The sequence below is a fragment of the Macadamia integrifolia genome, chromosome 14 (genome assembly GCF_013358625.1).
Source record: "Macadamia integrifolia cultivar HAES 741 chromosome 14, SCU_Mint_v3, whole genome shotgun sequence".
Taxonomy (NCBI): Eukaryota; Viridiplantae; Streptophyta; class Magnoliopsida; order Proteales; family Proteaceae; genus Macadamia; species Macadamia integrifolia.
The window spans coordinates 4,488,788-4,513,151 of record NC_056570.1 but is presented as its reverse complement, the minus strand read 5'-3'; the positions used below and the strand labels follow the sequence as shown (position 1 = coordinate 4,513,151).

At 40.3% G+C, this 24,364-nt stretch overlaps 1 protein-coding gene across 34 annotated transcripts in view; it reads right to left on the bottom strand.

The window, feature by feature from the left end:
• Window positions 1-4,508: 4,508 nt before the first annotated feature.
• Window positions 4,509-24,364, bottom strand: part of LOC122060584 (ubiquitin C-terminal hydrolase 13-like) — a 108,766-nt gene continuing 88,910 nt past the window's right edge. For 30 of the 34 annotated variants that reach the window (XR_006134437.1, XR_006134448.1, XR_006134445.1 and 27 more), the window contains 13 exons: window positions 9,874-9,929; window positions 9,595-9,772; window positions 9,391-9,492; window positions 9,237-9,308; window positions 9,081-9,146; window positions 7,773-7,835; window positions 6,982-7,068; window positions 6,690-6,797; window positions 6,074-6,148; window positions 5,897-5,983; window positions 5,661-5,780; window positions 5,005-5,072; window positions 4,509-4,913 (listed from right to left, as the gene is read on the bottom strand). Coding sequence is in view for 1 of the 34 variants with exons in the window: in XM_042623722.1 (XP_042479656.1) it covers window positions 5,664-5,780; window positions 5,897-5,983; window positions 6,074-6,148; window positions 6,690-6,797; window positions 6,982-7,068; window positions 7,773-7,835; window positions 9,081-9,146; window positions 9,237-9,308; window positions 9,391-9,492; window positions 9,595-9,772; window positions 9,874-9,929 (1,011 nt within the window). In the remaining 33 variants the exon portion in view is untranslated. Of the gene's footprint in view, window positions 4,914-5,004; window positions 5,073-5,176; window positions 5,270-5,660; window positions 5,781-5,896; window positions 5,984-6,073; window positions 6,149-6,689; window positions 6,798-6,981; window positions 7,069-7,772; window positions 7,836-9,080; window positions 9,147-9,236; window positions 9,309-9,390; window positions 9,493-9,594; window positions 9,773-9,873; window positions 9,930-24,364 lie in introns of all 34 variants that reach the window. The other 4 variants (XR_006134439.1, XR_006134440.1, XM_042623722.1 and 1 more) reach the window with 4 other exon arrangements.

The window sequence follows — 24,364 nt, the reverse complement described above, 5'->3', positions numbered from 1 at the left end:
TACTTGGATAATTATTTGAAAGTGAATTTGGTCTGAAGGAAGAACTTCCAGGAGGGGGCTTTTGGGTTGGAACTTACTGCAACTAATTTAATTATTGATGAACCCACCAGGGAGAAGGCAGAATTAATCAATTGAACTGGATGGCTCAGCATATCTACATATGGAAGAGAATGCCAGGGTTAGCTTAACTTTCCAACAAAATGTTATTGTTAATTAATATGGGTCGGATCGTGGGTCGCCCACTTGGGGTAATCATAGACCCACTAAGATTGGGAACTCTAGCTAGCCAATTCTCTATAAATAATAGGGTTTTGACCACAAAGCCAATTAGGGTTTTGACCTATTCTCTTATGTCTCTCGCAATTGAGAGTGTCTCCAAGGATCTCCATTACAATCCTTGGATTTGAAGGGTGGAATATTGCCTAACGAGATCGCCGCAACCTTTCGTTTGTCGTTGTTCGTGCGGATCAACTCGTGGTGCAACCCGATCCATTCCGCTGCAAGAAAATCTATACTGAGGTAATCCCCGATACATGTTTATTTTTCGTTTAATAGTTATGATGCTTAGGCTCTCTTCATCTGATTTTTGTTTCAAATGTCCACACCAATGACTTGGGGCAAATATTACTGTCTGTGCTATTCTCTGATGCTGAAGTTTGTATTCCTGTTGAGGTTGAGCTTTTTTTTTCTTCTGAAGATGCTCTTCATGCAAGAAATCAAGTAAGAGGATACCCTTGTTATTAATATTGTGGCAATGAATCATCTTAAGCATCTGATGTATTCAAAAATCTGATATGAAAACTATCTGAAATCAGAGAGCTTACTTTTCTGCTTGATTAGAAAAAGAGGAGAAGAATAGGTATGGATTTATTAAGTCTTTTGCCGATTCTTCGATGGAACATTGGTTCTGTATCTCATGGATTTTTTTTTAATATATATATATATATATATATACTATATTTGATAGGTATATGCATGATTCATTGAAAGAATTGAATGATAGTAGTGGACAGGGAATGAAAGGTCTGAGGTTTAAGTAGTTCTGTGATTCAATTTGGTTAATTGTGTGGAAGGGGTAGTTGTAACTTATAAGTTGTTATTGAGTGTTAGTATAATTAATGTGGTTTGTGCTTCGGTAGAAGGGATGGATATAACTGAGGTCTATCATACATCATGTTGCCATTGTGTTCTTGGCATTGTGGATTTTGCCTTCGTTCATTGGTGCCATCATGTCTTTTAATTCATAAGTTTGATCTATCTCTATCAGGTAATGCTGTTGCCCCTTCATGTTTTAGGGTTTCGGTTCTACTATGTTCAAAGGTGATTTTTACTAAGCATGAAACTATGAAAATTAAATTTTTACTCTTGAATCTAGCACTTCAGTGAGATGGGTTACATCATGTTTCCTTATAATATGCCTCTTCTGTCTTCTTTGACCCAATCAGAGCTTTTGTTTCTCTTCTAAAAAGTTCATGAGCGTTGCTCTCTGAAGCTACAGAGGAGAATAAAATTTGAGGAAAGAAAGCAAGCAAATCAGAGAAGGGTATTTTCATCTTTGTTTAGTTTTAGTTGTTTGGTCTTTCTAATTCAGTTTTATACAATGTTTTTTGGGCCGTCATTTTCTTTCCAAATAGTGAACGTTGCACTTGGGCTTCCAGCTTTCCAGCAGCATATTTCTTTATTACGTTTTTCTGGTTCTTTCAGGTACTTTCCAATTCAAAGACGGTCCAGTGGTTGAACCATGCAGTAGAGAAAGTCTAGCCAATATGCATGGAACAGATTGCATCACAGAAACTTCTTCCTCTCATGCCTTGGTTCTTTGGAGAAATAGACCTTGGACTGTTGTATGAATTCACTTTCTGCGTATTTGTAATCCAGAGATCATCCTAAGATGTACTTTCTTGCTACAGTGATTTGCTTTTAATACCATTACCGATAATATTTAGTATGAAGAGCATAACCATTGTATCAAGATCTTTTCTTTTGTGGCCTTGAGTTGTGATGTTTGTGTGAAGAAATTTGGTTGATGTTTTCATTATGGTCCGTTAAGAAATTAATTTTGTTTACCTTCAATTATATGTACAGAAGGAAGCAATGGTTTAGGACCTGTACTTAGGAAGGACCCCATCAATGTTCATAGGTATTAGGATTCTTCACCAATTCAATTATGACCACTTGGTATAATCACTGTTATATCATTCAAGCAGATCTATGTCATTCTATGCTTTTATTTATTCCTTTTTTTTTTTTTTTTTTTTTTTTTTTTTTTTTTTTTTAACTTTTCCTTGGGTGGGGGAGGGGGTGATAATTTTTCCTATTTCTTACAATAGAAAGTTAACAATTAAGTTAATGCAGGTTCGGGAGTTGGGAATGAATTTTCTCTTTGGGGATGATATGACTAGAAGAACATGGGACTTTATTTCAAGCAAGGAGAGATAGATTGTTGGCAATGGGGCTAAAATAAACTTTTCGACTGATAAATGGCTTGGTGATTTGTCTATAAAGGAGTAGTTGAATCATGAGGAAAGAAAAACATTTCCTCGAAATAAATAGTAAATAGTACCTAACGGATTCTCTGATATGCATCATGTTAGCTTTTTACAACCTCGATCTCTCTCTCTCTCTCTCTTAACCATTAATTGTCTAAAAAAAAATTTGTAACTGTCTATCATTATTTGAAATTATAAAATTAATATTTAATAATCATCTTAAATTACTAATTATTTCAATGCATATCACATATGATTGAAATACACGTGCAATGCGAAACATATATTTTTAATGTGTATTTATTTATTTATTTATTGGGAGAGGTATAGGTATGTTGGCAGGTTATAATGGAATTAGGAATGTTAGCGGGATATTAACCGTAGGATTTATTCATCCTAAATACAATCGTCGGATGGAGGTAACAAATCCAAACTCTCCCTCCACCACTGCTACACATTTTGTCTCCCCCCCTTTCTTTATTCCCGCCCCTACAACTGTGTTGTGCCGCTGTTGCTCGAGATAGAGCAATCCTACCTAGGTGTTGGCGCCACCGGTCACGGCCGGAGTGGGCGCTGCCGCTGCCTGGACGGTCAACGTCTTCTGCCCCTTCGCTCTCAGTTCTCTTTCTGTCGTCAAGTCCTCTGCCCCTTCACCCTCAATTCTCGTTCTCTCGTCAATGAAGAGCTGTCGAAATTGCCCCAAGAGTACTTGAATCAGCTGCGAGTCTTTTGACAGATCGAGTCACAAATTCAGAGCTTTCTCCATGTTTCTGAGGATTTATTGAAGGAAGCCAAAGCAATCGATCGAAAAATAGAGCGGAACGAGAAATTGGGTCCGTTGGCAAGCATATTGGCTGGATTTCATAACCTGCACTGTTGACATGCAATTGAGTGTTGGCTCCCAGATTCTGGGGCCATTATTATTATTATTATTTTTTTTATGGTAGATGGGGCGATTATTGTTTGGAAATCCAATTTATATGAATTTGGGATGGGAAGCAATTCTGAAAAATTCTCTCTCTCTCTCTCTCTCTCTCTCTCTCTCTCTCATTCGGACTATTTGGAAATTAATCATAAACTTTCCTAGTTTTTCTATCCATGCTGTTCACAGAAGAACTTCACGGTCTTCACTCCCAAGATCTGATTTCTCTTTTTTCTCATTTTTTCCAGTTAAATCATTTTTGTGTCTCTGTAGTTGTTTATGACTTCCCTTTGATTCATTCCTGTGATATGCTAGAATACTGGTAGAACAGTGTAAATCAAGTCCGCAATTCCATTGAATGATGGAGGTTTAACCACTGCCAACAAAGGGAGAGAGTGGGAGCCGGAGACGAAGACTGAGATGGAGACAGACGAAGTAGAAGAAGAGACAATGTAGAGCGCCAGTGGTGGGCAGTTTATGTTAGACAACGGTCATCTAATTGTCCAAATTGCTTATGTTTCATCTAACGACTAATATCCCACCAGCATTCCTAATTCCATTGTAACCTGCTAGCATTCCTTTCTTTATCCCTTATTTTTTTTTTTCTGATTAATGTGTATTTATGTGGAAAACAAATGTACATTCATTGCATTTTTTACTTAGGACCTATAGTTTGCAATCCATATTATTTTTCAAGTGTCCAACATCTTTTGCATATCTGAATGTTATAATCTTTTTTCATAATTCTGTAAACGATGTTTTCCACAACGTATTTGTTCATCCTTTATAAGCAACTATCTTAGAGCATATTTGAGAAATGGATATGGTAAGGTAAGGATGTATAAAAAAATATATATTTCCTCATTGTCATTGACTTTTAAGTAATGATAGAGAATTAGTTTTTTATTAGAAGTCCCGTATTATTAGTCATTTCTGCTCCCACGTGCATTTGCACGTGTGTGTATATATATATTACATTAAAAAAAAAAAACCCTTACTTTTCCATATGGACTTTGGAAGTGAATGTGATGGGAAAAGTTAACTGCTATATAAACAAACAACAATTATTGCCGATAAATTTCCCAACCCAGCAAACAAACAAACCAATGCTTTTTTTCTTCTTTTTTTTCTAATCAAAGCAACAAAGAAACTAGAAATCAAAAAAGAGTGACCAAATTACATAGTTAAGGATTATCCACATATAGTTGCTTTTTGTTGTGCATGGTCATGTAAGCAAGCTTAGCCAAAAAAACCACTACCTCGTTAGTAGGTCTACAACAAAAAATTAGGAGTTGCATAAATTTGTACACATCAAAAAATAAAGGTTCCACACCTAACGGCTATGAAGACATGAGGTAATGGTTAAGTCAAAAGTAAAGTTACTTGGGACTTCAGAATTGCTCCAGACTTCCTTCACCGCCACTTCCACTGCAATGCATCTTTTGCTCCAGATGGTAAAGCCTTCACACTTCCTTCATAAATGTTTCTCGTCATCAAGTAATCTGTCATTAGTAAGGGGCATTTTCCTTCAGTAACAAAGCACACCACCCATCCAATCATGTTGATAGTTGGGTTTGAGATTACAGCACATACCATAATTTGAAGTTGAAATTTGGTAGGTTGATATGTAAGGAGCTACTTGAAGGAGAAAACACCTGGATCTGAGATGGTTTCAATGTGGATTGGTTGCTTGTGTTAGTCCACCATAGGGCAGGTTTTAGAATTTCAAAACGATTAAGTTTTCGTATGTCAGAAAGACTATTACTCCTATGAGACCAAATAAAGTAACAAACCAAAAGCTCCTCACGTTCCCACCCTTTTTTTCCTTTTCCTCTTTTCTCCATCAAACAAACAAGGCCTGAAGTAGGAGTGCCAAGTTAAGTGAAACTGTGGATAACATTTTAAATTTTGAATTTTTATCTACTTTTTATTTTTTATTTTTTTAATAGTACTACTTGCAAGGTTAGGAGTGCCAAGTTAAATGAAACTATGGATAACGTTGTAAATTTTGACTTTTTATCTACTCTTTTTTTTTTTAAATAGAAAAACTAAACATTGCTCAAGGATAGATTGATAGTTTCAATAGCCCACCATCTGTCTACTACGGTCAGAACAGGTATGCTTAAGGGGAGATCTGTAAGAGGACATTTTTGAGGAAGTAAAAGGTTTAGATAAATCCCGCTCCCCAATGAAACAATGAACCACATTGTCAAGTGTCTATGTTCAAAGACTCAAAGACAGTGAATTACCCATTAAGAACGTCCAGTAGCACTTATGCGACGTCTCTTTGCTCCACCGCTGGTGAATCGGCGGTCATCAGCACCCTTCGAAGGTTCCACCCCTTCCACTATCTCACATGTAATACGGTTCTACGAACATTTGCAGAAATGGTCACAAGTGTGGCAACGGTCAGGTATCTGCTAACTCTTGCAATCTTTTAACAGCCAACAAAAAAAGTGATCCCTCCAAGATATTGCACTTTTACCTTATTGGGCGCTAAAGACATTATAAAATCACTAAAAGGGCGCTCCAGTCCAAGATGTGGCTTTGAAACTCCACGTGTACGTCCGTCCTGAAAATGGGATAAAAGACATATCAAGTAACCAGGAACAGAATGAAGGATGAAAACAAAGTCAGACATTAAAATTTCAAATGGCCCTACCTGAAAATAACTAGATACAATGGCAGAATCTTCAAGATACTTGGGACGATTGAATTGAACAACTGCAAACTTCCACTGAACCAAAAAGAAAACAAAATATATATATTTATAAGATATACTCAGAAGAAAATCAATTTTTAATATTACGGACATATCTCAGCAGTTAATGTGCAAAGATTTATGATAAACTACACTTTCATCCCCCTGACTACCATAAATGAGGGGAGGGGGGGCAGAGGGAGGTGAAGAGAAGATGGTTCTACATGGAAAGAACCCCCTAACAAGAAGGTTATGATGGTTTATGATACTTTGTTGTACACATCCATTGAGGAGTGAGGAAGATATCGAAATGCCTCAACATATATGCAACCTCAACATCCACTCGTAAAGTTCTACCTAATACCCAGATCCTGCAAACCATCCAAGTTGAACCACTTCCCCTCAAGCCTTAGTTAATTTTGTTTCATAATTTTTTTTCTCTTTCATGGCCCTGTTGGTCCCACCACTAAGGGGTATAGGACATATGGACAGATAACAAGAAGCCTATACAGCCAATTGATATGGATTGGCATCCACTAGACATACTCCCAGAAAAAAAAAAAAAAAAAAAAGATACCTTAACAAACTTGTCGTCAGGAACTTGCAATTTCTTCTGTATACGCAGTTTAATTTTGGCTAAAGTCTCGCCTTCGTGAATGATCAAGCAAAAAGGGTCTCCAAAGTACTGGAAGGGTTTTACAAAAAAAAAAAAAAAAATATATTGTAAGAGAAGTTGAAACCAAAAGGTTTTAAGTATAAGAACATTTTGACAGTTGATTTTATCAATAAATGAGCTTCATCACTCTGCAAAGACTTGCTACATTTAAATAGGAATGATGGTATGAAGACACAATCTAATAATTTTGTACCATCAGGAATTGGGAGGTATCCTTTCTGAAGTGAAAAACATGAATCAAGCAATCCTGAGGACCACAGTTTCTCTCTTCTTCAGGAATCTGCAGAGACAAAAAAGGCTTAGTACCTTTCAACAGTTCCTTCAATTTTCACTATAAACATCAATTTAATGTTTTAGAGCCCATCCTCAAACTTGTTTCAAAACCATGTGAGCAGCGTTGAAAGTTTGAAATGGAAGTAGAGAAGGTCCCATTTCTTGGGTGTGGCCTTTAAATAAATAAATCAAAAAATTTCTTCAACCAAAACTATCATTTTCCACCTCAGAAGTTCCCAGCCAGACTTTACCACTCGCATTCATCATTTCCCAATGGTTCTCTCCCCCCAAAAAGGGAAAATCAACAAAGCAAAGCTTAAGAATTCATTACTTGAAAAAACAAAAAAAAAAACCCCCCTCTTAGATCCTTGAAACATTTTCAGCCAATGATTTTCTACTCAATGCCAACGGGACAAAAATCTACATATTTACAGTTTTCTATACCTGTGGGATTTGGGAATCTTATATTATCCAAAAAAATTCTCAGTTTAAGAAGGTTCTTCTAAATGTCATGCGTAATAAAGGGTTCTAGTCCAGCATGGAACATACCAACAACTATCAAAGTCCAGACCTCACAAGACTGAAAACTCGATTTGAAACACATATAATTGCAAATAAACAGGCCTAGCCATGCACCTACCACAACCATGCAAAAAATACAACACAGTAAGCAATGCCTCACAATATGCCATACAGAAACAATATAGCTACCTCCTCAACTCGTAACAGCTGCTTATCATCTATGTCCCCTATTTCTTCCCACAGGTGAAAGATCTGCAAGGATGTTAATCAAGAATTAATCAATAGTGAACATCAATAGAAAAATTATGATCTGGACTCCAAAGTTCTCTAAGGAATTTATAGATGCTGGCAGCTGAATGAAACAGATCTGCAACAATTCCTCTCTTTAACCTTATGGGCAACGGCTGGGTAAGCCGCCGGTTAACCATAAGCTAGCGGCTGGCACCAATGGGGGCCGGGGGATGGGGTATCATACAAGAGGGGCAAGTGGGTCATTTCAAAGGGGGAAGAAAGAGATAGATACAGGAAGAGTGCTAGCTTATGGTGGCTTACCCGACCTTTTCCCTAACCAAATTTATGACTGTTGATCAGGGCCATTCATGTACTCGACAAAACCGGGTTTAGTCACCTCAGGTACTAATGTAGAAAAAATCCCTAACCAGAAAAATCGCGGAAGAGAGAATATAGGATATGGAACTAACAAATAGAATATGAAACTATATCTAACAGAAAATAGAAGCATTGACAGAACAGAGCAGGAATCCTCCAAAACCGTGAAGAGAATCCTGCCTTCCACCAAGGAATAAGAATATGGAACTATATTTAACAGAAAATAAAAGGATTGACAGAACAGAGGAGGAATCCTCCAAAACCATGAAGAGAATCCTGCCTTCCACCAAGGAATCCACCCCCAGCTTTTACTTGGAATCCACAAAGCACAATAAATATACAGCAAAGATTCAGAAAACTGAATTGATATTACTTCAAATCGCTGGGGAGGCCTGTATGCTTTTTACCTTCTTTTTAATAGTGTGAGATAGCATCATAACTGATTATAGATAATCTTATCCAGAAGAAAGTAATAAAAAACCACAACCTACTTTATTAAAAGACTTGACACTAGAGATAGAGATAAGCTGGATTGCTAACATCATGCCTATTACAGTTAAAGATAAGATAAAATAATAAATAGGAAGTGAAACAGAAAACAACACGACCCTAACCAATACTGTATTTGCTCCTCTGGCCTATATTTGAGGTCCACTAAAAGGGTAAAATACAATTAAAACCTCGGACCAAAGGCCCAACACATAGAACCGACCCAAAGCTTACTTTCACTAAAATATGCCCACTTCTGTGATTTATCTGCATCAGCTACTTAACTTGGGAATCTCCTAGTTAAATAAATGTTAATCTTTGGTAGTAGTATATGTCTGCCCAAACGAATCATTGTTAATCCACTAAAAGCAATTAAAGTCGAAAAAATGAAACACATACCACAGAGATCTTGTGATCGGAAACATCAAGTAACCTGAGTCTTGCATTGGAATGACAAAGCTTAACCTGCTCCACAATGTATCAAAAAAGAGGTTTAACCTCTATAAAGATAAAAAAGGAAACAACTAAAATGTCAGAGACGAAACAAGCACTCACCTTATCTATCAAGTGACAAAATAAATCTGCTACCCTGTAGCGTTTTGGAAGTGTCACACTATGAAAGACCACCTGAAAACAAAGGGAAAGAAATGCAATGTGAGCACAAAATCTTGAAATGACCACGTAGATGACCATTGAGATCCGTACACACCTTATCCTTTACGGTTGAATGAAAAGCAAACTTCAGAGTTTTCAGATCATTCAATTTTGGAAGAGGGGTAGCCAATACTTCATAATACAACATATCTGAAGCCTGTTAAAAATAATTCCAATTGAATTGAGCCATTTAAAGGTTACCAAAAATGGACAGACATGAAAACCTTAACATGAATCAGGTTCCAGGTTGATGACTTACATGACCGCTGTAGACCAGCATGTCTGATAAATGCTTTACCCGCTGGTGATCAATTGGAACGGAAAAAGGCTGCTCAGATAAACAATTCTGGATCGTGAGTCTAATTTTGTATGGATCATCCAAACCAATAAACTGAGCAACTCTTCTGACAGTGATATCATATGTGGACAGCTTTGACCTAGCAATTTCAAAAGGAGAAAACAGAATGAATGGGAGAGAATTTTATATTGAAAAAAGATCTCTAACAGTTAAGCAAAATAAATAGTCATTGATACTTACAGCTCCAGAAAAAAAGCTTTCCCATTTGGTTTATCGAGACATTGGAAATACACAACCTAATAATTATTAAATTATATAAAGTCAGGACTTTAGATTTTCAGAATGAAGTAATGAAAGATAGCAAGTGATACATAATTAGATGAGGTTAAAAAAAAACAATCCATTAAACGAGTGAACTTTTGACTATTCTAACACCTGTAAGCAATAAGATTCATGAAATCAGTGTCATAAATTGTTCCTCCCAACAAACTAACAAGAAAGCCCAGACCAGATTAATGCATCAAGCAGAACTGATAAAACAATTTGAAGTAGGCCAGGTTTGGCACCTATAATATTCCTGGGGATTTCTCAGTCTTTTTTTTTTCTGGAGAACAAATAATTCATTACCGAAAGAGACTAAGTTAAAAGATCTTCATATTCTCTAAAGACCAGCATACTTTCAGGCCATTTTCCTTCCTCAATGAAACAGATTTAAAAGGACAACAGCCATCCAATCTCAAGAAGAGAATACAATAATGGAACCCTTCCAAATACCACAGTTTTTTGGTGTTGGCTTATTCATCCACCAAGAGACATAACATTCCCACCCATATTAGTGAGACTCAACCTTCAAATGAGATGCATGCATCTCCAAGGACCACTTCAGATGCAGTTCAGCCATTTACGAGCAGGGCAAACCGCCATCAAGCATCAACAAAAACATTCAGTCGGGGAAGTCTCTGAACCATCATTGCCACCTTCAGCTCCGCACTGATAGTAAAATATTCCCATCTTGGTTCCTCAAGACCAATCCTATTCCTGTTGGCCCAGTGTTGCCAAAGACCTCCAGATGGGACCACTCGAACCATGCAAGGTATAGTTCGACTTAATCTCCAAGTGGGACCACTTGTTCGGTCAACTCTATTCCTTGTAGCAGATATAGACGAAACATGTAAAATGTTGCTAGCACGACCTTGGATCCACACCAACCTGGTTGTGGCATCCTCATATCTCTAATGTCTCAAATTTTAGTTTGAAAGCATTAGGAGAGGGAGAGACCCAACAACTGGATCAGAGCAAGACCACCCATAGAGGATGCAATAGATACTTAGGGGTTGCATGGCAACGGTCGAAAAATCCACTTCTGGCGTTTTTTTTTTTCCCTCAAAAAACAAATCTTGGAATGAGAACTTGCTTGTGATGATCATTTCTTTAATGAAGCCAATTTAAGAGAACTTTGGAAGAAGCTCTGAAAAAGCAGAAACAAAAGTTAAATCCCTTAAATCCGATAAAACATCCCCACAACTCTCATGACTCACTCCCTCATCTTCAACCGCCAAGGGTGGTCGTTGCTCACATTGCCACTACTCACGTCGCCACTGCTTTTTTCTTCTCTCTCTCTCTCTCTCCCTTGTTCACGTCGTCGGTGCCATCGTCGGTCATTGTCCCTTTCTATTGTATTTGTCTCAAAATACACATCTTGCAACCAGGAAGTTTGTTTATTCTACTGTATTTTCCTGCATTCTTCTCTATCATCTAACCCTTGGAATTGACTTGAGGGTTTGGCATTTGAGACCCAAAGTCTCAAAATACTCATCATGCAGCCATATATGCGACCAGGAAGTTTGTTTATTCTTCTGTATTTGCCTGCATTCTTCTCTATCAACTAACCATTGGAATCGATTGAAGGCTTTGGTGTTTGAGACCCCAAATTTTGCAACTACAGGGCATAGTACATGAAGTCATATCAATGCAAATCAATAAAAGAAACATAACCACATCTGAAATCCTCACTGTGGACACTCCCCTCCCCTGCCGCCTGATGGACCTCTCCCACCCTGACCCCATGTCCGACACTCCTCCGGTGGGTAATACCGTCAGAATCCAGCCTATCCCCTCCCTGAACAATCCTATTCCTTCCCCAACTGATTCTATCTCCTCTCCTCCCTCTTCGGATACTCCTACCTCCCCTCCCAAAATCTGGAAATTGGTGCAAACCATTGCGAAATTGTGAAATTGTGCCACTAATACTTCATCCCACTCAAAATCAGAACGAGTGGCCAAAAGATAAAATCTAGCAACATACTCTTCAATGGTCAAATTCTCCTGTTTCAATTGTGCAAACCTGAGATGCATACGTTGCTTGTAATCAGAATGCTAGAATCGTCGGTTCATGACTTCATGCATTTCAGCCCAAATAGTGACCAAACCAATGCCTTAGACTCGGGCCGTGCCTTTTAGTTTGGCCTCTGCAAATAGGATCTTTCAAGCCTTAGTCAACCCGTACCATCTGAAGAATGTATCTAAACTATGAATCCAGTCAAGGTACAGTTCTGGATTGTTGTCTCCATAAAAATCAAGGACATCCAATTTTGCTGCTCTTTCTGCTCTATCATCATGTTTACCAGTTCCATATGGTGGTGGAGGTGGTGGTGGTGGTGGTGGTGGTGGTGGTGGTAGTGTTACTGACGGATCCTATGGAGTGGTGTTGGAAGAATCCCCAGATTGAATGGGACTCTTTCCTTTATCTGCTGCCACCAAACGATCAATAGAAACTTGCATAGATTCCACCATTGTCTTAAGGGACGTGACCATGGTAGTGAGAGCATCAATTTTTGTATCAGTTTCTCCTTTATAAGAGTTCAGCTGTTGAACAACTTCACGATTGGCTACCATGGTGATGATTAACAAAATAGCACTCAGAATAATGGCAGAATAGTAAATAACTGAAGGCTTAAAGGAAAATGGCAGAATGGTAATTAAATGAGGATATTTAAGTGGAGGGCACAATGGTAATTAGAAGACAATCAATTTAGAAACCCAAAGCAATTATATGGGAAGGGCATAAATGGAAACAGTAGTAAAATAAGAATAAAGGAATTAAAATATAAGGAGAGGGGTAAAGTGGAAAAATCATAAACTAAAGTAAGAAAAAGGGAGAAAAGCTCTCGATGGTGGGGTTTGGATTACCGACAAAAGAAGGTCTTCTTCTTCGATGGAAATAGCGGGACTTTGGGGGAAAAGCTCTCGGCACTTTAGAACCAGTAACGACTGTGTCTCCAACGATAGCAGTTCGAGGGAAATAGCGGCGCTATAGGGAAGCTGTGGCTGCGATGGAGTTCCAGGAAGGTCGATTTCGAGAGGAATGCGACGGAAGGAGGCGCTGATGTGGTGGGTTAACTGCAGCGAGAGTTTCGAACCAAGTATCAGTCTCGCCTCTCACTCTCTTCGACTTCTCTGCTTCTTCTTCTTCTTCTTCTTTTCTATTATGTCTTCTCCTTTCTAAACTTCTTCGTCGTCCCTTTTTTTTTTTTTTGGCTGCTATCGGAAGGGAAAAGAGGAGGCGATAGGGCAGGGAGGGTTTTTTTTTTTTCTTCTGATTTTCTGTTCTTTCATCCCTTCTGCAATTTTTTTTTTTTTTTTTTACTACTAGAACCCTACAGAGGCTCGACTGAGAAGAGGTCGATGGGGCTTCTGCTTCTTTTCTTCTGCCTTCTGTTGCTCTCTCTCTTCTCGGTTTCTCTCCTTCCTTTACGTCTTCTTTTTTTTTTTTTGGTCTCAGTCTCTGTAGGAACAGAACAGAAGGGAATGGAGAAAAGAGAGATGGCAGGAAGAAGAAAAGGGATGGGGATCCTTTGGCTTTGATATCAAGTTGATGGAGAACTTTAGCGAAGAAAGGGGAAATCAAGGTAGAGAGGGGAAGGGGGGGGGACTCACACACTTCACCAGTGCACAAGCTTAACATCATAATTCAATAATCAAATCACTTTAAGTCTTCAATCGATTACAGCCAATATATAGGAAAATAGAAACATGAAATTAGAAACTTAACTGAAATGGAAACTAGCCTAAACTACGAAACAACCATAAAAGGAAACCAATGCAAGGAAATAAATCCTAACTCCTATATTCAAATCTGGAAAGTAGAAGCATGAAATAAAATACTAAGTAAACTACTAATTTTATTTCCAACCCTTGTTTGGACCAAAACCCTGGGCTGGACCGGTTCTTCTTGGCTCTTGGCTTCCAAAGCCAATCATGCTGATCCAACTAGGTAAAGGCAGCCGTATCTGCATCATCCTCTTTTGTAAAAGAAGAGAAGAAAGAAAGAGAGAGAGAGACCTGCGATTATGGAGCAAAGGAAGTCCCAATCGATTTTATTCTAGCTGCTCTCCATTTATTAAATAGAACAGCTATTACAAGTCCTACTAGGAATAGGAAAGATAGCTATTACAAGTCCTACTAGGAATAGGAAAGAAAAAAATAGAACAAAATAAGAAACTAATATTAATTGCTAACTACTAACTATATTCAATCTTAATAGGACTAGGAAAACCCAAGGAGGAGTCTGCGACTTGCGCAAGACTCCTCCTTTCTCTCAATAAACTTCTAACACTCCCCTTGAAGCTAAAGCATACACATAGCAATAGAAAGCTCCAAGTTGGACCAACAAGTACTCCAACGAGTACAGAGAGAACTCCAATCAACCATCATAAAGCCATCAACTACTCCAAAAGCAACGAAAGCCCTTCCAAAGAAGGCACTCCAATACCAACGAAAGCCCTTCCCAAAGAAGGCACTCCAATAGCAACAAAAAACAGCAACACCAAAAGCTTTTCCTGAAGAAGGTACTCCGACAAAAGTGTAGCACCCAACAACTACATCAAAAGACCTCCCCAAAGAAGGCATTCCAACAAATATGTAGCTCACAATAGCTACAACAAAAGCACTCACGAGCCTCAAATAGAGATCTCCCCAAACAGACGTCTCACAGAAAATTTCACAAAGAAACAAGCAGCATCAGGTCATTGGAGACCAAACAACAGCAGGTTGTTGAATTTACCAAATAGCATCAAGACACTAAATATACCATCTTCAAAAGATAAAACAGTTAAGCATAGACACAAGCAACTACATCTTCAAATGAAATAATCTTGACCATAAATAATCATGAGCAAACAAGAATCTCCAACTAATGACTGGAGTAGATAATAACAACAATCTCCCCCTCATGTAGCAAATCGGACTATATAATCAAATAAAACGTCCAACTAAGAGCATCAACAACCAAAACGAAGACCAACTACAACTTAACAAACACAAAACTAGAAAGCTAGCGGAACAAAGGGGAAATACCAGCTCGGGATGGATTCCTTCAACCCAATCCATTGACTCCACAACTCCAACCAAAATCAGCAAATCGAAGAGAAATAAATCAGCACATAAATCATCAATTCCATCAAAATCAGGTGATGCAGATTCATGACCAAAATAGGCTTGTTTTATTAGGAATAAGCTAAGGGTTGGGTTCCATACATGTTGTGCCTTTGATCCCATGCATTTTGAGTATAATAGGCCACTTCTATGGGCCTAAAAGAGGGGCTTTAAGGTTGCATATAAGATTACTACTTTGTTTCCTTTTTCATTAGTTTCCTTTTAAATTGAGTTTAATTTAAGTTATATTTGTTTTCTTAGGAGTCAAGTCATTATTAATTAGTTTCCTTTTTCAGCTAGTTTCTAATTTCAATTTTTAGTAAGTATTGTATTAGGAGACTAAATTAAGGTTTCCTTTTAAGGAACCTTCTATTTTGTAATTCCCTCCCCCATCAACATTATAAATAAAAAAGAGCAGGCTCCTAAAGCTTACAACGATTTTGATAAAATTAATGGCTGCTGCTATTGTCTTCTCCATGAAGAGTTGTCTTGTGTTTGATCAAGGCTGATGAAATTGGTGTTTGATCCAATTGATTCTCTGCGGTGTGAAGCCCGAGAGGTCCTCTTCCTTAGGCTTATCTTCTTCTTCTTCTCTCAACTACACAAAGTGCTACTGATCCTCTCAAGTCCTTACAAGTATTGAATTCAGTTTTCCTCTCAGTTCTGCCCAGAAAATTGTAGATTCTGTTAGCAATTTTCGAAACCTGCCCAGGCCAAATCCAGCCGTCAGTTTAGGCTGTTTGGATCGAAGGTAGGTCCTACCTAGAGGGAAACTCGATCCAAAGGGGAGTCTGTTCTGTCCAGAGGTTTGAGAGAGATTAAAAATCTCCCAGTTTTTGTCTTATCGTGATTTGTTGCAGTTTATATCTGAAATCGATAGGAGTTTTTTTTACCCTTTTTTACTTCAGCAATCTCCTGTGATTTATTACATGTCTGATGGGTCATGTGAAACTTATTCCAGTCCTGGATAGTCTATTTGGTCACCTACTGATCTGAGAATACCTAACCTCTGACATCGATAGCTTACTGGTTTATCCAATCTGGTCCTTTATCTCTTCTTATTGTGTTGTTGTTGGGCTATCCTTGGTTGTTCTTCTGATTAAAAAAATCTTACAGTTGAAGCCTTGGTAGTTTATCTATCCTAGTCTACATTATCAGCAGAATCTTCATCCTCGACAGTCACGCAACACAGTCCAAAGAAACCCATCGACTACAATCGGAACTTCTTCAACCAGCAGAAAATTAGCGTAACCTTGTCCATTGAAGAATTAGTAAATCAGAAAACAACCATCATTGTCATCGTTAGCACAAAGCGGCAATAGCATCAAGCAGCAGGAGCAGAAAACGATCCCACCAACAGTGATTCGAACAAAATAGCAGTGACAATAAACTTGACCAGCAGCAAGGTAATCCATTCAACTAAAAGTAAACCCAAACGAGAACTATAGTAATAGTGGAACTGTGGAAGAACCCTTTCGTATTCAACCTTCCATACGAGTAGCACATAAAATTCGATATGGCAAGATCATAGCAGATCAGCAGCGGCAAGATCAGAATTCGAGTCTCACAATCTCACCTGCAACTCTGCAAGTTAATAACAAATCTAAAGCAACAAATAGCAACCCTCTTCTTCGATCAACAAATTGATAGCAAGAATAACCGATGCCGTCGCACATAAACTTCGATCCCAACAACCAACAATATGACTAATACACCATAAGAAAAAAGTGATCACATCAGCGAACTTTACCAAACAACGAACAGCAAACAATAAAAGTAGCAGCAAACGATAATCACAGATGATTATCATACAAAATCTACATCAAAACCCATACACCAATCTTCAGTCTCTAGTAAACGAAACCCTAGTTCTTCTTCTTCGATGAGCTCGGGTTTCCTTCTTCAAAAACCGATCTTCTTTAGGTATTGGGATTAATATTTTTCTCTCAAAGTGGTCCTTGTTTGGGTTTCTCTTTCAATCTCCCCCTGCATTATTGGTGAGCTCAGGGGTTCAGCATAATCGGCTCAATATAGGAAAAGCCCCTATACTCCAACCAAAGAACCTGTGTGATGGACCAACTCGCCTATGCAAGAATATGTATCAAGATCCCTCAACGGATGCTTCGCCTCCTTCTATTGTTACCATCTTCGAAAATGAGGCCCACTCCTTCACTCAAATGGTGCATTATGTGCGGTTGCCTCCCCATTACCTCTTATGCAAATCCTTTGGACATAGAACCGCCATAAATGTTGTCTCATGGCCGACCTCAGCTACAATAAAGACCACTCATCTCCAACTCACAGACGTATATCCATTGGTGTGTTGGATCTTTCCCTTCGGACCGTTGGTCCCAACCGCTTCGCCTCCCTTATATCTTCTTCCTCGGAAACTGAGGTGACGAACTGTCCTCTCATTCTTCTCCCCTTCTGTCCCCTCGCCCCTTTGCCTATGTTAACTTACCTATCTTTGTTCCTTCTCAAGAACTCTCGGTTTCTCTTCTCTTGTCAAGTCTTTATCAAGCAAACACCTTTCCCCCAGCCCTATCGCTATCATTGACACGTTTGTCATCACTCATACCACTCGAACCTCTCTTCTCGATTCAACCCTTGATGGGTCCGCCACCGTTCCTGGCCCTAATCCTCCTTTCAACTCTCCTTTTCCCAGCTCAACCCACATCACAAACCAGCCAACTTCATCCAACTTACCCACTTACCCAAATAGCAAACTTAACCCAACCCACCACCTTTTGGTCCACCAAGAGACTCCACCCATCTCTTCCAACCCAACCCTCATGGGATCCCCTTCTAACCCATTTGGGTCATCTCCTAGCCCGAAACTGCTGCTTCCCCTGGCCGAGAGCTCCTCCCTTTGTCTGCCTCTGGTCGCGTCCACAATTTGACACATGCCTCCCATTCTAATCTATCGGTTACCGCCTTCGAAGGCGCCCTTCTCCTCTGTCGATCTCCACTTCCTATTCCCTCTGCCCTGCGAGTTGCCACCTCTGAAGGTACCTGCATTGCCTTGCAGCATCCCCCTCGCCTGTAGTTGTCTCCTTCGCCCCTTCTCATATTTTTTTGGGTGAATAAAAAATTCATTACCAAAGGGACGAGAAATAAACAGCCCCATGCAGGGGGGGAGGGAGAAGAAAAGAAAACAATACCCTCAGAGGGTTACAAGATTCCTGATTACAGAGCTTGGAAGCACCCAGGAAGTAACAATGTGACAATTTATGGGGGAGGGGGGATAGGTGGAAGAAATTTTTGATATCTTTGCTTCGACATCAAAGAAGATGGAATTCCAAACTTTTGAGATCTTTGCCCCTCCTCATATTGATGCTCCCTCCTTTATTGTCAATGTGATGTCGTCTCCATCGGCCTTCTACCAAACCACTGCAAGTGTTGCTGATCTCTTGCAGGTTGCTGCCTCTAAAGGTCTTTCATCCCTGCCTAGTGCAATGTTAGCCGACCTCCTTGTGCTCTATAACCATACGCCTGACCCTATCCAATCTGCCTCCCCTTGCGCCATCATCCATGGCCCCCTACTCAATGGCACTTCATACTAGTGTCCCCTTCGGAGGCTCCCTCTTCATCGTCCATTATTGCTACCACATGCCCTCATCCTTTAAGCTCCCAGGTGATCCCTAGCTCTATCACCAGATCCTATGCTGTAAAAACAGCCCTCCTCAACCCTTCGAAGATTGCCTCCTAAAAGGGACCACAAGCTCTTCTTCTCATCAGCTCTGCTACCACCTCCAGCCCTTCTATGCCTTTTCCCCTCAAACAGTATCATAGGCGGTTGAAAGGTAATTGTTGAATGGGGTAATGACTTGTGTCTAATATGACACCAGCCCTCTTTATTTATAACAATGGAGAGAAGGTTCTAAAGAATTACAAAGACCACTAAACCCCTTAAGGTCCATTTGGTAACTGACACTTTCCCTAAAACCCACAAAACCCATTATTACAACACTCCCCCTCAAGTTGGTGCATAGATATCACATATGCCCAACTTGCAGATAATAGGATGAAATATCTTACTACTAAGACCTTTAGTAAATACATCAGTCAGTTGTTTATTACTGAGAACAAAAGGAACAGTGAAAAGGCCCATATCCAACTTCGCTTTGATGAAATGTCAATCGATCTCCACATGCTTGGTTCGCTCATGCTGGACAAGGGTGTGAGCAATGCTAATGGCAGATTTGCTATCACAAAAGAGCTTTATAGGAAGGGTAGCAAGAACAGCCAAATTAGTGAGAAGACTATGAAACCATAGAAGCTCACAAATGCCATGTGCCATAGCATGGAACTCTGCTTCAACACTTGAACGGGCAACCACGGCTTGCTTCTTGCTACGTCATGTAACAAAGTTACCACCAACAAAGGTGTAATAACCAGTAGTAGACTTGCAGTCATCAAGGGAACCTGCCCAATCCGCATCAGTGAAGGCCTCCACCCTAAGGTGATCATGAGGAGAAAAAAGGATGCCACGTCCTAGGGCAAATTTCAAGTACCGGAGAATACGCAACACAACTTCTATGTGAGTCGAGTAGGGATCATGCATGTACTGACTAACCAGGCTGACCGCAAATGCAATGCCAGGGCGTGTATGAGAGAGATAGATCAACCACCCCACTAATCTCTGATCTCCCCTCATCTACCGAATCACCTTCCTTGCTACTCAGGGGACCATTAGCTTCAATAGGAGTGTCTTCCGGCTTACACCCCAACATGCCTGTCACAGAGAGAAGATCAAGCACATACTTCTGCTGAGACAAGTAGATCCCACGAGAAGACCTAGCAACTTCAATGCCGAGGAAGTAACGAAGTTGTCCTAGGTCTTTGATCTCCAATCCCTCACTCAAGTATCTCTAGAGGCGAGAGATTTCTACCAGATCATCACCAGTAACAACAATATCATCTACATAGACTATTAGGATAGCAATCTTCCCACCAGATCTCTTGATGAACAAAGTGAGATTGGCATTGCTTTGAGAGTAACCTGTAGCAACCATAGCCTCATGGAAACATCCGAACCAAGCACGAGGGGATTACTTCAGCCCATATAGAGCACGCTTCAGCTTGCATACCTTCCCTTGGGTTTTGGAGCAAGTGAACCCAGGAGGAATGTCTATATACACTTCCTCTTCAAGTTCCCTATGAAGGAAGGCATTCTTCACATCTAACTGCTGGAGATCACAATCTAAGTTGGCGGCACAAGACAAAATAACACGAATTGTCTTCATCTTAACAACTGGAGCAAAAGTCTCCTGGTAGTCAATCCCATAAGTCTGTGTGAAGCCTTTGGCAACAAGTCTGGCCTTGTACCGATCCACTATACCATCAACCTTCTGTTTTACTGTGAAGATCCATTTGCACCCAACTATCTTCTTTTGTGAGGGAAGACACACCAGATCCCATGCGGTATTCTTTAGAGCCTGCATCTCTTCAACTATATCTACTTGCCATTGTGGGTCTGCACTCGCTTCCTACCAGGTATGAGGAATGGACACAGAGGAAAGAAAAGACACAAAACTATAGTAGGAAGGAGAGAGAGAAAGAGTCATAAGAATCAGTTTTAGCAATAGGATGTAAAGCACAAGACTTGATGCCTTTACGAACAGCAATAGGCAACTCAAGAGACTGATTAACAGAAGGAGAATTACTAGGGTCTAAGGGGACAAGATCAGGGTCGAGAGGAGACGACTAGCATAGTAGGGTAGATGCTGGATGTGTAGTGGTCTGAGTCTGCTCTCTGCGACTATACACACGTATCTCTGGCTAAAGCGCAATAGGAGTGTCACTCTCCCCCTGAAACGGGATACTAGCTGGGATAGCAATTTCAAGAGACGACGGCACATCTTCCACAATGGAAGGAGACTCCCCCTGAAGAGGTGTCGCAATGTAGTGTAACACAGACTCGTGAAAGACAACATCCATAGTCACAAACCAACGCCAAGTAAGAGGATGAAAACACCGATAGCCTTTCTGAGTAGGAGCATACCTTAGAAAAATGCATCGGAGACCACGAGGATCAAACTTTCCATAAGGATGATGATCGCGAGCATAACAAACACTACCGAATACCTTAGGAGGAATAGGAAGAGCAGCGGAACCTTGGAGAAGATCCAGAGGGGAGCGGAAGGTATGGACCCGGGAAGGCATTCGGTTGATAAGAAAAGCAACAGTGAGAATTGTGTCGCTCCAGTACTAGGGAGGAGCATGCATCTCAAACATAATAGAGCGTGCTACTTCACAAAGGTGGCGATTCTTCCACTCAGCAACCCCATGCTGAGCCGGAGTATCCACACAACTAGTCTAATGAATCATCCCATGATTGGAAAGGTAAGCTTGAAAGGACCCTTCAAAGTATTCCCAGCCATTGTCGCTTCGAAGGATCTTAATGGTAGCACCGAACTAAGTCTGAACCATGCGGTGAAACTGCTGAAAGCAATAGAAGGTCTACCCTTGGTTCTGATCATATAACAAATAGTCTGAAAATGACAATCAATAAAAGAGAGAAACCACCGATAACCATTGACAGACACATAGCGGGATGGGCCCCAAATATCAGAATGTATCATAGAAAAAGGAGTGGCACTTATATTTTTAGAAACAAAATAAGTGATTCGAGTTTGTTTGGCCAAAACACATGCCTCACAAAAAAAACTGACTCGAATTACAATTTTAAAAGGAAAAACTCTAGCTAAAGTTCCCAAAGGGGGATGTCCTAACCGACGATGCCACTGTAGTTACTCAGAGATGGGAGGTGACGTAGAAGATGTCTGAAGAGCCTGACTAGAGACCAACGCCGAGTCATCATCAACCAGATATAGACCACTACGTACCCTACCAGAGCCCATCGTTGCCCCTGTCACCAAAATAAAAAACACAAGGAGACGAGAAAAAGGTGACTTTGGAAGTAAGAATACTAATGGATAGAAGATTAGTGGGAAAAGAAGGAACATGCAATACAGTAGAAAGGGACAAAGAGGGGGTATAGCTAACAGAGCCCTTCCCCAGAATAGTGGAATAAGTCCCATTACCCAATTTGACATTACCATTATAAGGACAAGTAGTGTACTGTGAAAAAAGAGACAAGCCGCCAGTCATATGATCAGAAGCCCCAGAGTCTATAATCCAAGGGATAGAAGGGACAGACATAGTATGTCCACAAAAGGAGATACTTGACCCAGAAGGGGTGGAATGAGCAGAGCTCACAGTGGTAGGTGCAGGAGAGTCTAGACATGTCAAGAGGCGCCGAAGGGCAGTAAGCTCATCAAATGATAGCGAGGCTACTGAGGAGCTAAGAGCAGAGTCGGAGTCAGGGGTCTTAGTATCGTTGGAAGTACCAGCATGACCCTTTCCTTGCCCTTTTCCAGATGTATCAGTAAGACGACCATGAAGCTTCCAACAGTGCTCCTTGATGTGACGCTACTTCCCACAGTAACCGCATTTCACTGGAGTCCTAGTAGAGGAGCCACCAGACTGTGGTGTTGCACTAAAGGACCGAGTGCCAGAAACAAGTGCAGATTTATCAACAGGAGTGGCAACTTGATATGGAGTATAGTGGTACGTCGACTGCCCTCAAGTTGGATCACAGCATAAGCTTGATCCAAGGTAGGAAATGGGTCACGACTCAAAAGTCAAAACCTGTGACCGCAACTGATCAAACTCCACATTCAGCCTGCCAGAAAGTCACAGAACCTGATTTTGTCCTCGCTTTTGAAACTTGATGACATCTTCAGCGGTGGAAGGAGTATACTTCTCATAGAAATCCAACTCAGTCCATAGTGACCGCAACTTATAGTAGTACTATCACAGAGTGAGCCCTCGTTGCCTCAGATCACGAACCTTCTGGCGAAGCTCAAAGACTTGAGCATCATTCTCTGCCTGGGAATAGATATCCCGGACAGACTTCCAGATCTTTTGCAGCGGAGTTAAGGAGAAGATAGCCACCCGAAAGCTGTGGCAACATGAAGTTGACAAGGAAGGCCATAACCAGAGAGTTGGCACACTCCCACTTGTCAATCTCAGTACCGGTGGTCAAACGCTTCGTGGTTCCAGTGAGGTACCCGTAATAGCCACGGGACTTAATGGAGATGCAAACCGAGCGTGACCACATAAGGTAGTTTATGCCATCAAGCTTGATAGCATAAGAAGGAAAAGTAGGAAAAGCCATGGTGTCTCCGTCAGTAGATGGAAATGAGATGGTAGACATAATTGCTAATCAAGGGGGCTGTGCAAATAGAAGACACTAGTCGGAGATAGAAAAAGCACCAAAATAACCAAAAAAAGCTAGAAAACCCAAAAATAGATAGGGTAAAACCCTATCTATACGATTTTGGAGATAGCTTTAGAACAGAGACCTCAAATTAAAAAAATGATCAGTACATACCACCATAATAATAAGAAGCATCAGTCGCAACAAACATCAAGACGATCAGAGCATCGAGAGGGAAAAAAGCATCCCGGCAATGAAAAACGTTCTCAGGGAGAAAACCTTGAAAAAAATGATGGGGATAGCTCTAGAATAGAGATCTCAAATGAAAAAGTAGTCGGTACATACCACCACAAAGATAAGAGGCACCAATGACAACAAAATCAAGACGATCAGAGCATCGAGCGGAGAAAAAGCATCTCGATAATGAAAAAACGTTCTCAGGGAGAAAACCCTGAAAAGTGATTAAAAAAGGTTCTGGGTCTCTCAGATCATTGTAGAAGAGAGTCTAAGAGCCCAAGGGAAGGATGGATGGAGGCTAGAAACCCTCTTGGTGGTTTAAGAAGTTTCCACCATGAGAGAGAAGCAGATGAAGAGAGATGGAGGGAGGCGTAGATGGAGGCACTGGGAGAGAGAGATGAGTAAGAGGCAAAGAGATGGAGAAGAGGGAGAACCCTTACGGTTTCGAATCCTAAGGCTCTGATACCATATTGAATGGGGTAATGACTTATGTCTAATATGACACTAGCCCTCTTTATTTATAACAATGGAGAAAAGGGTCTAGAGAATTACATAGACCATTAAACCCCTTAGGGTCTGTTTGGTAACTAACACTTTCCTTAAAACCCATTATTACAACAATAATTCTTCTCCCTACTCTCTTGAGCATTTGAAGCCTACCCCTGTCCTCTTCATGATCCCTTGGACCATTTGGAATGTCTAAGGATTAAACTCCACGTCTAAGCACTCTACTATCCTAACTCGCATTCAGTCCACATGTTCCAAATTTTGTTGCCTCTTAAAAACTAGAGCTCTTGAAGCAAATACTTCCCTGCCCTGTCCTTCATTGCTCGTTCT